The following is a 12,893-nucleotide window of genomic DNA, read 5'->3' as shown; positions in this document are numbered from 1 at the left end:
TTCCTTCTTCTGTCCACTTTTTCTTTTCATTTCTTCTCTCTGTCTCTTCCTCTTTCGCACAGCCTGCTTTACCATTTTAACAGTTTAGCTTGTGCTGCTATGCAGAATAACTTAGAATAAATGTAAAATTTGCTTAAATTCTTACATCAGCAGCACTAACAGCATCTGGCAGGCAGCGAATATGTTTTCCTTGCTTTCCATTTAATTTTGCTGACATTTTTTCCTTTTCTATTGCAGTTTCTGCAGTGCTCCTGCTCGATGTTTTATTGCACATACAGAAAAAGCTGAAATAACTGGATGTGGTATTCAGCAATCTGAACCAGAGATAGGTCAGTTTATCAGATGAAATTTTAACTTACAACTTGCCAAAGCTATTTTATTTTTTAGAAAATTAACAGAAGTGACTGTTACTGTGCTTATGATGACAAAAGCATCTTCTTTTAACACTAGATTTAACCTACCAGGAAGCTTCTCTTTACATTTGCTTCCTTTTGTCTGTGAATTCAAGAAAAATAAGTCCTTCATCTCCCACAGGTCATTGACTTTTCATCGACTCGATGTTGCATGATATTTCTGAATAGCTGATGCCATTTGAGCCTCAGCACAGCATTTACAAAGGACAGTCATCTCAGAATAGCCATCAATCATCTCACCTTACACCAGTTATTGGGAATGTAACAAATATTCTTTGTTTAGTAAAAAAGTCGTATATGTATGTATGATGTATACTGAAATGACAAAACAGCTGTATTCATTCACCCTGTTAAATGGAAATGTGCATGTTTTGTAACAGAAAGCTCGATGTGAGGAAATATCTGTATACCATCATACAGAACACAGATTCTGCAGAATACCTGAAGTATTAAATCATTCAGAGGCAGACAACATATTTTTTGTTCCAGATAGCGTTTCTCTTAACTGGATCAATGTTGAACAGCACTGTATCATATATATAGTTACACCCCATGTAGTTATACCCCACTGTACGTAACTGTAGCAATAGGCATTTATGCACACACATATTCATTTATCATATTATATAACTGCACTTCTGTAAATTTCACATTTATTCTACAGTTATTGCTCATGCACTTTTGGTTTTGTCTGCTTGTATCTGCGACATGTGCAAGGACAATAAAGTTTAATCTAATCAAACAAATTTTATTCAAAATAAATTTACTGATATTTTTACTGATATTTTTTTCAATACAAACGTACTGCACGGCAGCTTATTGGACCTCTGTGTAGAGCAGAATGTGTCCACTGGATCTGTCATTTCCACACTTCAATGTATTCTGATAGAGTGACATCCAGAAACAGGATGTCAAGTCGGTTGCTCCTCATGTAAATACATTTTGAAGTCAAGGCTCCTTTAAACCCAGTTCCTATTTCTCTTGTGTTCTAGAGTTTGAAGTCCTGGTGTGTTCACACTACTGATCTACAACACTAACTATAAGATTTTTCATCTGGCTTAATCCCCAAACCGTCTGATCTTTTTTGAGTTACTCCAGCTGTCATGCTGACAGGTTTCTCTCATCATTAACATTACACTTTGTTAGAAGTAACTCTTGGTAATTCAGACTGTTTTGCTCACCTTGTTGTTGAGAAGAAAGTGACAGTTTTCTTCACGTTTTTTCACCTTCTGTCATGATTTTCTCACTGGAAATCAGAAAGATTTCAACAGGTTTCACCTGCTTTGTCTTCTCACTGGCTCTCTTATGCTCTCATTGGCTATAGTTCAGACCTCTTCACTGCTCCCTAAAGGTATCAAACACTTTTGGAGATTCAATGGTAGACCGGGATATCATAAAGCTTTACAAATCTCATCTTTGAAGCATTCACACAGCAATCCATGATAGATTTGGTTTAGCTCTGGGCCATTTCTGTGTGACTACTAGAATTTGCTTGCTACGTGAACATTTGGCTATAAATCAGAGTAAGAGGTAAGCAAGTTCAGACAGTACACATATATATTGCAAGATTGAAAAACCTGACTCCTGAATATCCTCCCTCTATGGTTTTCCATTACTTAAAGTGTGAACTAAAATCGCACTGTACATCTGAGCAGATTTTTGATCTTGTTTATTTATAATTTCATCACCAGTTACAGCATGATCACCAGCCTCTCCTGTGTGAGGCTATTCTTTAATATTGAATATTTTATTGACCAAATCATTAATGATTTATATAGAAAATTACCAGCATCTCAGCCTTAACTTAAGAGAGGTTTTAGTTTTTTCTTAAATCAGTTCTTGATGGAAAACTAGTAAATTAAATGGTTTTGGAAGAGGACAAAGACACTGATTTCTGTCCCCAAACTTAACTTAAAGTGGCCATGCTTACATTAAGATAAGATTTATTGTTATGCATACACATAACCCATCCAGGTTGGCACCTGTTGATACACACATGCACAGGGTTACACACTCATAGAGACAGTTGGCATACATTGAAGCGGTGGGCAACCATTCACAGCACCCGGGGGGTGGGTACGGTGCCTTGCTCAAGGACACCTCGGTCCTGACAAGGAGGTGGACTGACCTCCAGCTGTCAGTTTCACCAATCTTTTTGAAACTTCAGGTTATTGGATGACCCACTCTAACCACTGAGCGATGGCCACCACATAAACATGCAAATAATAGTAAAAGTACTTAAATAATAGTCTTGGGATGTGTGTTTGGGCACCAGATAACATTGGATGTTAACTCAACTCAGTAGTTACAGGAAGAAGAGAGGTTAAACTCAGATGCCTACAAGTTTTACTGTGTGTCCCAGTAACAGATGACTGGCCTGTTTAAGAGTCCAACACACTGACCTCCACCCTGCTACTCCCATCTGGACCAAAATCTACTCAATCAGCCAAATATGTCGACACATACCAAGAATCTGACTTCAGTTTGACCCACTGTCAGTAAGCTTTAATTTTACTTCATACAGCGAGTAAATCAACAAGAGGAAACAAATGCACACACTTGGTTAGATAAAGATAACAAGCTGCATATATGTAAACCAAAAAAAGCATGTGGATGATGTGTCAAACAAGTGCAGCAACTACACTAATGAATCTACTGACCTTTGTGGTGCAGTTCATGTTATTAAACATATCATGGTTTAAAAAAAAAAAATTAATTAAAACAATAATAATAGAAATAATGTGATGTTAGGCTGATGATTTTAGCTGTATTTGAACCAATACCAAGTAAAGCGATGCAGTCTGTTCTTTTTTATTTCCTAAGACCCAGAGCACAGCATGTGGTGGAAATTGTAGTTTAATTCCATTGTGTATGTTTCTCCAACTCTGGAGCAGTTCTGCTGCAAATCCTTACAAACAATCACTACACGGATGAACTTGGTGCTTATTGTATCCAGCCACCAAAGGCACAGGCTTGAACACTTCTGAAAGATCATTTAATCCATCCCACTAATCGCCTTTTTTCCATGGACGTCCAGCAGGGGTTCCTGTTAGGTTTAACACTCATATATTCAGTTTGGTTGCCATGATGGTCTTCTCCTTGTGTTACTTTAATTACCAAAATGAATACAGGCTCTGATGATAAAGTAACAATGCATTGTTTTAAAAAGAAAATTGTTTTAACTTAAAATTATATTACAAACACCATTTCATTACAGATTAATCTATCTGCCTTTTTAGTTTTTTTCCCATGAATTCAAAATGCTCAGCATAGTTTCTAAAAGCCACAGATCAAGACGAGTTCCAACTGGACCTTTTAAAGCAGATGAAGAATGTGTTTCTAAGTAATTTTGTACAGATGGACAGTGTAGATATTAGATATTTCAACACCCAATTAAATCAACCAGAACCAAAATTAAATAAATGTGACAATAACTAAATTACTTTCTTGCATAGGGCTGAACAGTGGGTGTGGTGGTTAGCACTGTTACCTCACAGCAAGAGGGTTTCTGGTTCAACTCCCAGCTGGGGCCTTTCAGCATGTTCTCCCTGTGTATGTATGGTTCACTCTGGCTTCCTACCACCCCCCAAAGACATGTATGTTGGGCTAAGTTAGGTTAGGTTAGACTCTAAATTGACCCAAGTGTTTGTCTCTGTGTGGTCCTGTGATGGACTGGCGACCTGTCCAGGGTCTCTACCCGGCCTCTTGCCCAATGACAGCTGGGATAAGCTCCAGCAACCCTGAGTTGGATTAAGCAGGTATAGAAAATGGATGGATGGATGGATGGACTTTCTTGCATGAAAGTCTAAATGTTTCTATTTTGTTCTCCAATCTGAACTTTGATATAAAATTGAGAGCAGCTAAGGAGATCTACAGTATACAGAAAACTTTGTCAAAACTGGGACTGTTATAATAATTTCTAGCTGTGACAGGGTGTTATAAGCCTTCAAATTGAGTATATCTGCAAAACTAGTTAGACCCCCTCTAAGTGCATATTTTCAGCCACCTGACGCGAAAAATATATTTTCTTTTGGCTGCTTGCTGTCATGATCAGAAAAACCTTATTTATCCAACTTTAAAATGATGGTGCAAGGCAAAATACGATACTGCAACTGCATGATTAATTGTTCCACCCTGGTGAGAATAAAGTGATGGCCCAGAAATGTGTTCGGTAACCTGAGAAACCCCACTGTTCAAGGTCGTATAACTTTTTCCTCTGCTTTTCTAACACTGAGCAGTGGAACTATGATAAAGAACTGCTGGATTCCTCAGAGCGGGTGACTCTCCTCTTGTGAAACTGATGAAAAATTCATCTTGCCAGGTTCTGCTTTATTTTGAACTGCCTGCAAAGGTTTCTTTAAAACTGCTGGAAAAGCTCTGCCTCACATTTGTTGATACTGAAGCTGGCTTTGACTGCACGTTTACATGAATATGTCTCATACATTTCTATTAACATGACAAAGTGTTTGTTTGAAGGGGTTGAAGGTCAATACAACCTGACAGATACATTTATGTGCCTTTTAAATGTCAAGCACTAGCAGAAAGGGTGGAAAAGAGAGCTAACGTGGGTGGAAACAAGCATTAAGAGAGCTTTTCGTTCATGGAGGAGGATTAGACGCCCCTCACAAGAACTGGAGGCTGGATTCACTCCAGACCTTTTTGTCTAGTTGCTGTTCTTCCTTTCACCTCTCATGTTTCTTTTCTGTCATCCCTCTGATGATTTTCTGTCCTATCTCTCTTCCTCTCTTCTATATATTACTATTCTCCAGGGATTAATTTCTTTGCTGTGTACTGTGTGATCCTTGCAATGACAAGTTTAATCATATTTGATCTTTTGTTTTATAGTATGTAAATAAGGCAGGAAAGTTACTTCCATTATTTCCGTTTGTCTTTGGGAGCATCCAAGCAGAATCTGCTGTCTGTTCACCTGAAAACCTTGTTCATCACACATGATGTGTACTCTGACTTCAGCAACAATCCTTTCTTGTTCTGGCTGAGAGATAGTCAACTTCAGTCCTGCTGGGTTTGAAAAGATGTCTATTATCTATTTAGTTTATATTTAACTGATCTGCATTGACACTCGTGTTTCTGAGAAACAGCACTGCTACTCGACCAATAGAAGTTTGTGATTCAGAGCAGACACAAAGCAAGAGATTATGAACAAACCTCAGAGTCCAGCTTGTTCCTCAGTGGTTTATGGAAACCAGCTTTTACATCAGAGTGAAACTGAGAAACTGCAAGGAACAAACTTGGAATCCACAGAGAAACAATTCAGGAACGTAAAAGCTACAACATGAAATGATCCGGCAATGACCAACCAAAAACCGGCAATCAGCAAAGCAGGTGTGACAAGTAAAACTCTGCTTTACCAACAAGGAAAACCAGAACGTAGGAAAATTCACAACCCACGTGACAGTTATGTTATACCCTAATGTCTCGAACCTACTGTAATTCATTCACAAATTTTGTGCCTTTGGCTGATTTGTGTCAGCTCAAAAGGAGAAATTCATGCTCATAGATTCATTTAATAACAAACATAACAGTGATTGTGATTTACAAATGTCACCAGACATGTACGATCAGGAGGCGAGAATCAGGCTGAGAAAATCTTATGCAGCGGGGCTTGATTACTTTGGCCACTGTTTATGTAGATTGGAAATACAGGGACATAATTCTATTTAAGAGTTGACACCTTTGTGAAACTACATCCCAGCATTTCCAGTGAAGTCATTAAAAAATGAAGCACCATTTCTCATACTGTGACTTTTAACACAGCGTTTAGGCATCCAATAAGCTTTTGTTTACTGTCATGCAAATGTTACTGTTTTCACCCCCTGGCGATGAATTAGATTTAAACACGCCCTCACCACAAGGTCAGGATGGAAACCCACACTCAGGACAACTGGAACAACATCAGACAATAGCTGAGCTCTTCTCACTGTCCTACTGTACATTATATTTCACCAAAAGGCTGGATCATCTGACACCTCACCTGTTTACGCATAATAGTGACTGCTGACAGCCATTCTGGGGTGGAGGAGCCAACCTAGAACACACTGACAATCTGACCTACAAAGGAAGTCTGTGTTTCCTGATCCTGGTGGGAAAACTGAGTCAAGAAGTGCATGACAATGCTCAGCTGTTCCATTACAGAAGCAGCTGAAATCAGACTGCAGTTCAGTAAGGCACCTGTGACGTTCCAGCCTGGTATGAAAGAAACAAACATGAGGTGGACTCATTTTTTATCATTCTCTCATAATATTTGTTTCAATAGAAGCAATTAGATACAGCTTATTTAAGCCGTAATGATCTGATCAAAGACCAACCTTAAATTCCCTCCCATTATTACAAATGTTATGCTTTGAGGAAACAGTGGGGTATGATATCTGTTCTCTAAGCAATTAAAACAACTTGTCAACCATTCTTCTGCTTATACTGAATTCTTTGTTCAGTCAAGAGAAACACTGCAACACAGATGAAGGAAAAACTCGTGTCTCTTGCATCTTATTTTTGGAAACATCGCCCCTGAGAAGCTTTGCTGTCTCTGTCATCTTTATATGATGAGTCACAGCCAGCACTGCTCCAGGTGTAGATTTGAAAGAGAACAGCAACATAAAGAGTTTAATGGGCCATTCATTCTTAGATTTAAGTTTGTGACAGTATATGATTAAAGTGTGAAAAGAAGAATTTAATTGACTTCTTCCTTTCACTGGCCAGAAAAATATTCACATCTATGTTTATAGAAACCAAAACAAAGATGCAGCTGAACAAAAAACTCTGCTTGTCAGCTACATGCTATAGTCTTTAGATAATAAAAAGCATAAAATGACATGTGAAAGAGTCACTGGCATATTTGGTTACACTGATTGCTACAGGCTCCTCTTTGAGGGATGCAGTGTTACTGATGGTCAACACTTACACACCAGTTGGTAGATTTCTGCTGCCACTTGTCTGTATGAAGATTTATGCTGTCTCACCTCTCCATTTTAGTGTCATTTACAGTTGTGTTAGTTCCTCTCCTCTGTTGCACCTTGTATGTGTGTGTGTGTGTGTGTGTGTGTGACAGATGTAGAAAAGTGCCATCAGCGGCTGTGTGGCTGTGGGGGCCTGGATGTGCTTTGGCAGCCAAAGCTGTTAACCTGTGGGAGATCTGTCACAATTAGGAAATTTTAGTTGATGATCATCATTGCACTTACTGACCTGCCTCTTTCTGTGAATTTAATGCTAATATTTTAGTATGAAATGTAGAATAATTATTTGAGAACACTGTACATACTATAAAACAAATGATGGAGGTGGTGGGACTATACATGTTTGTGGTTGGAAGATTAGCTGATATTTTTCTTCCTTCAACAAATTCAGGTCCCCTTTTTAATATTTCTTAAAACCAGAATATGACTGCAGCAATGGGCTGCCAAACTTCAAAAGTTGGAGGGAAAAAAATGGAATTAATGATGCAAATGACACACCGGTGATTAGAGACTATTGTGATAAATGACTGTAATCAGCTCAAATGATTGTTATCAGTGGATCTGTAATAAATTGTGACTGGTCCAACCTGCAGGACACACCAGTTGTATGTAAACAAGATTTTGTAACATTAACTTATGTTTAATAAAATCACACTTTTGTATTAATTAATTATAAACTTTTAAATTATTTAATAGTTTTATGACCATCTCAAACATATAGGCCAAACTTCCTTAATACCAGGATGCTTGAAAAATATATATATATATAGATATATACATATATATCTATATATCTATATATCTATATATATTTTAAAGTAACCAGGATAGCAATAGTTCCAAATGGGTCTAAAACATGATGTCAGTCCAGAAATAATTTAAACAAAAGTTGTTCGCACTGTCAACATGGCGTCAGTCTACAGTAGAATATAGAGGGAACAGTCTGGGATGCCACTGTGCATGTCTTTGACACAGTCGTCCTGCTTCAACCTGACAGAAATGATTTCCCAGGATAAATATACTCTGAATCTTTTTGTTGTTTGCCAAGTGAAATGTTATATGAAGCCTCGTGCCTTGTGATGACACAATCAATATACTGCATTTTAAAGCAGAGAATGAAGCAAAACTTTGTGCACGAATGACAATAAAGAGTTTAGCTTTGAAAAGTAGAAATAAGTTCTTACTAAAATAAAATACTCCACACTTATATCATCTTGATACAAAACCATTTGTCACTGTGTACATCTGTTGTATGCTGTGAGTGGGTGAAGCGTGACAACAAAAGCGACTTCAGAGGCAGATGTGGGAATTGTATGAATTTGTAGCACGCCGGGCCTAATTTTCACTCACAGTAGAAAGTAATCTGCTGGATGAAGGAACCCACCATGCATGTTAGTTTCAGCAAACATCTCTTCATGTTTGTTTTCTCTGTGTTGCTGCAGATCTTATCGTCAAACTGGCACAGGACAAGTTTGGAGCCATTCAGGCGGAATATCAGAAGGTAACTTTGAAAGTGTGTGGTGAGATTATGTTCTGCTGTGCTCTCCATCCACCTTGCTGCATGGCTTTCTGATTAGGTGTATAAATGCATTTCATAAACCACATAAATAATGTATCTCTGAAACAGTCTGTGGTCTGCCAAGGCAATACTACATTACACTGACACCCAGAATAGATCATAAGTGCTTCAAGCTAAACATTTGTAATCAGAGACAGATTTGTCTCTGAAACTCTTTAAAACAGAGATTTAAAAAGGCTGAATGTGTATACTTTGACAACTATGTGCTGCGTCAGTATGCCACTATGTACATTGCATGCTTTCTTTTGTTTTTTTCATCACATGTTGATGTTTTTGTGGCTTTGCTGTTTCTTTGATGCTGCATTGCCTCTGTCTTCTGCATGCCCTCTTCATCTGATCTGGCCTTCCTCAGCCAGAGAACATAGTGCTGACCCTTCAGGTAAAGTCTGCACACTAGACTTACTGTCCAACCCACTCCCTCCACCATCATGCCCCTCTGTATTGGTCACCAAGGTTGCACAATTACAACTGATGTAGTCAGCTTGTTATTGTATTTTTTTAAACATAAGAGATATAAAGTGATGTTATAATTTTGTTTGTTATAATTGAGTGTTGAGATATCAGTGGTTCGTTGTGCAGCCGTATGACTTTAACCCAGCCATCCCGTCCACTTCACAAACCAACTTGTAACCACCTTTCAGCTTGGCCATACCTTTTATATCATGTCTTTCCAGAGAGACATGTTTTTTATTTCATTGAAGAGCAACTATGCTGACTGGATTATAAAAACATATTTGATACTTTGATGTTGATCATCAGGGTTGAATAAAGAGCATGTTAAAGGTTACTCTGAAATAGTAACTTTTGCTCTCTAATGGCTGTGGTGCCGTCATTAGAACGCCCGTGTAACACAAACCAGAACATCCCCACAACTGTTATATCAAACCAAACAGTGAAGGTCACATCATGACATTTGTAAACCCCAAAAGCTCAGCTAAACTTTTAACTCTAACAGTTATCAATAATGTTGTTTAAAAGTATGCAAAATCTTGGTGTCAAAACGGATTAACTCTTGTGTCTCTAAACACTATTTGTTCTGTTTCCACCCAAATCACAGCAGGTATAAACCACACATGAACATGTCCAGTCTGTGGACAAGTGGCAACACTTTATTTGTTGGTTTGTGTCCTCAGACAGAATTTTAGCTTTTTTGTGCTATTGGACTTGAACATATCTACATAAAGAAGCACATTGCCACAGTATATTGTGAAATAGTTGCAAAACATTGAATACTTTAGAGGCTACAAAGTCCATATCTGGATGTAGGAATGGTTGGAGGATGGTGCTACACACACACTTTTGACGCTGAATAGTTGAGTTTGCGTTCTGTCCAAACGCTGATGTTTGAAAGTACATTGTAGTGAGGAGAGGAGAGGACAGGAAAGGTAAGAAAACATCATGGCTTGTGTTAAGATAGACTCTGTGATAACAAATGGATTCCTGGAATTGGGCATCGCTACTTTGGGTAAGCACACAGAACAGGCTGGACGCAAGAACCGCCATCCTAATGAAATTAGACACAGCTTTCTGTTTTGAGACTATTTTCTAATTTTTCTATAAGATATAGCTGCATACACACAAAGGTCACTACTGGCAGGATGGTATTTATTCATTTTTACTGTTTAATGCCACTCGGTGACTTGGAGAATTGACAAACACTATGGATAAAGCACACAATTTGTTTTGGCTTAAAAAGAAGAAGGAACCAGTCATGTTTTAGCATGAACAAGTGGGACACAGATGGCTCCCAGCATGTTAGCTCATAAACAAATTCCAGTGAATAAGTGAATTGTTTAAATATGTAATTGTCATTCATACAATATCCGGAGCAAAATTATTCAGTCTCCAATAAATGCAAAGCAAATGGATCATGCTCTAAGCATCCATACAACTGATTTACATCTATCATATGTGTTTAAAGTCGTACTTTAACAGAGGTTTGTATGATTATAGACTTTCCTCTTTTGAGCCTGTCATAATAATTTATTTATAATAATGTAAGATATCAATATTAGTATAGTGTTCCTCTCATAGTTAAAAAATTGCTTGTCCAGCTCAGGCATTAGCTTACAATGAATGAGTTTAGAGTAACAGCTTTGTGCTTGAAGACATTTTAGCATGCCTCATGGCTGCTGCTAGCATTAAATCTGATCAAAGTTACAGTAATGCCCGTCTCCACTACTCAGACATCGTCGCCAGCACATCCTCCAGTGCGTTCTTATTAGAAGGGCACCTTCCTCTTTTGGGCACTAGCCAAGATAAAAACTGTAGTCCAAAAATAGTCAGAGCCACGGGCACTTAAAGAGAATTGGTGAAAAGAAATGGAAACATTTTTGACCTTTTTATTTTTTGCTAAGATTGGCCCCATAACAACAGAGCCCTGAGCAGAATGAAAATGCATGCATTTAGATTTGAACATTTACATAAACAGCAGTGTGATATTAGCTCTTTTAAATCCTTTAAATGACAGGCACACGTGTAAACCAACACATGCAGAGGATCTTTTTCTTCTTTTGTTGCTTCTCTGCATTAATATTCTAGTTTCCTTTTTCCTCTCAGATTCCAGTTATTCAGCAGTCATCCACATTTTCAGTTCTTGAGGTCAGAGAGAAAATGATAGACAAACATTTATCTTTCGATGTTTTGTAGAACACAGCCATGCAATCATTAGCACAAGGAATGTGGATCATCGTCTCTGCCAGGGATTTACACAAAGATTTGCAAATCCTACCGTAGTCAAATTCAGATGCTGTGTATCTCTTTTCCCTCTCTTTGTTTTACCTTTTTCACACATTTGTCATGTTGAAAAGATAAAGCTGCACATCCCTGGAGATGACAGAGTTGATTTATGAATGCGGTTAAGATTAGTACAAATCAGCAAAGAGAGCAGTTTGTCCATTCAGGAGCAGCAGGAACAGCACTGCTTTGATCTTTTCATTACAGAACATCGCAAAAATTTACAGGGAGTAAAGGCGTTACCAATTCCCTATTCAATTTTGCCAATTTCAAAATCCGATGCTGAGTGCAGACTAGATAGGGACAGGGGCAGATTAAATAGGAACACTGTGGTGACAAGAGGTGGCAGATATGCTACAGAAAACATGCCAGAAGCAGCAATTTAAGACTCGCTATGAACCAGAAGGAATTTGTAGGAAAGCTAAATGGGTCACTGCAAATATTTCTAATATTCAATAGCAGTTCAGTATTATTGGGGCTTTGTGAGGATAGATGTACAGATTGCATAGGTGACATAGGAGACAGGCAGAATCCTGATTCACACAGTATAATAAAACAGTCAGCATTGCTCCACGCTGCTGTTATAGGGCTATGTCCATGCAATCTAATGTTAAAGCCCTTTTACACCCAAATTGGCCTGTATATGTTGGTGTATTCTTGGTTGATGTTTTCTTTTGTCTCAAAATCAACACTTTATTGTCTCCGTGGATGAGGTTGTTGATAATCAGTCAAAAATAGCCCTTTTTTTATATCAAAAGCATGAAATAGTGCTGTTCTGTCAAAGCCTTCGGAGATTTGCACAAGATGTCCTCTGGCGTTAGTGCCTTCAAAAAACAAAAAAACAATACAACACAAAAACAAAATACAAACAAAAACAAAAACAACACAGCAAACAGAGTTGACGTAGGGGTTTGTTGGGGTAAAGTCACACGACTCAGAAATACAAGGAATTCACTTCCATTATTAATTTGTTTTTTCATCTTTTTTATCCCAGTTTAGGTAGATTTCCTTACAATATCACAACCTGATTTGTACCTGATGTGAGACGCACACTCACTGAGCACTGTGAGACCATAGATCTATAAAACCTAAATATTGATTACAGACTGGTATTTATTTTGGTTTTTAACATAGTTTCTAAGCACATCTCTGTAAAAAATAATTGAGATTAATATAAAAATACATAAGATAAAC

At 37.9% G+C, this 12,893-nt stretch overlaps 1 protein-coding gene across 1 annotated transcript in view; it reads left to right on the top strand.

The window, feature by feature from the left end:
- prom1a (prominin 1a) overlaps positions 1-12,893 on the top strand; it is a 78,426-nt gene that overhangs the window by 19,663 nt on the left and 45,870 nt on the right. Inside the window, exons 2-3 of the mRNA XM_072395215.1 lie at positions 8,827-8,885; positions 9,316-9,342. Coding sequence (XP_072251316.1) covers positions 8,827-8,885; positions 9,316-9,342 — 86 coding nt within the window. The remainder of the gene's footprint in view (positions 1-8,826; positions 8,886-9,315; positions 9,343-12,893) is intronic.

Source organism: Leuresthes tenuis, unplaced genomic scaffold (assembly GCF_036924035.1).
Source record: "Leuresthes tenuis unplaced genomic scaffold, fLeuTen1.0.hap1 SCAF_11, whole genome shotgun sequence".
In the NCBI taxonomy this organism is placed as follows: Eukaryota; Metazoa; Chordata; class Actinopteri; order Atheriniformes; family Atherinopsidae; genus Leuresthes; species Leuresthes tenuis.
Note: the sequence above shows the minus strand (reverse complement) of the source record. Positions and strands in the feature narration are given on the sequence as shown.